The 294-nt window shown below is 64.6% G+C and overlaps 1 protein-coding gene across 1 annotated transcript in view; it reads left to right on the top strand.

Annotated features, from left to right (window-relative positions):
* The window catches only part of VTN (vitronectin), a gene marked incomplete at its 3' end in the record, with an annotated part of 3,194 nt that extends 2,910 nt beyond the window's left edge, over positions 1-284 (top strand). Inside the window, exons 7-8 of the mRNA XM_010023506.1 lie at positions 2-49; positions 195-284. Coding sequence (XP_010021808.1) covers positions 2-49; positions 195-284 — 138 coding nt within the window. The remainder of the gene's footprint in view (position 1; positions 50-194) is intronic.
* Positions 285-294: the final 10 nt, after the last annotated feature.

Below are 294 nucleotides of genomic sequence, written 5' to 3'. Positions count from 1 at the left end.
TCGGGCTCCAAGTGTGAGACCCTCCAGAGCGTCTACTTCTTTGTAGGAGGTGAGTCCGGGGCAGCAAGAGATCCAGGGATGCTGGGGCAGGGGGAGGTCTCCCTTGCTCTGCCCCATCCCTGAGTTCTGGGACACAGAGGGAAGGTGCCCAGGGCTGGCAGAGTGCCCTGACTGCCATCTCCCCCTCCTCCCAGACAAGTACTATCGTGTCAACCTGCGCACCAAGCGTGTGGACCTGGTGCAGCCCCGCTACCCCCGCTCCATCGCCCAGTACGGGCTGGCCGGCGAGAGGCC

The sequence above is a fragment of the Nestor notabilis genome, unplaced genomic scaffold (genome assembly GCF_000696875.1).
Source record: "Nestor notabilis isolate BGI_N333 unplaced genomic scaffold, ASM69687v1 scaffold17940, whole genome shotgun sequence".
Lineage (NCBI taxonomy): Eukaryota > Metazoa > Chordata > Aves > Psittaciformes > Psittacidae > Nestor > Nestor notabilis.
Note: the sequence above shows the minus strand (reverse complement) of the source record. Positions and strands in the feature narration are given on the sequence as shown.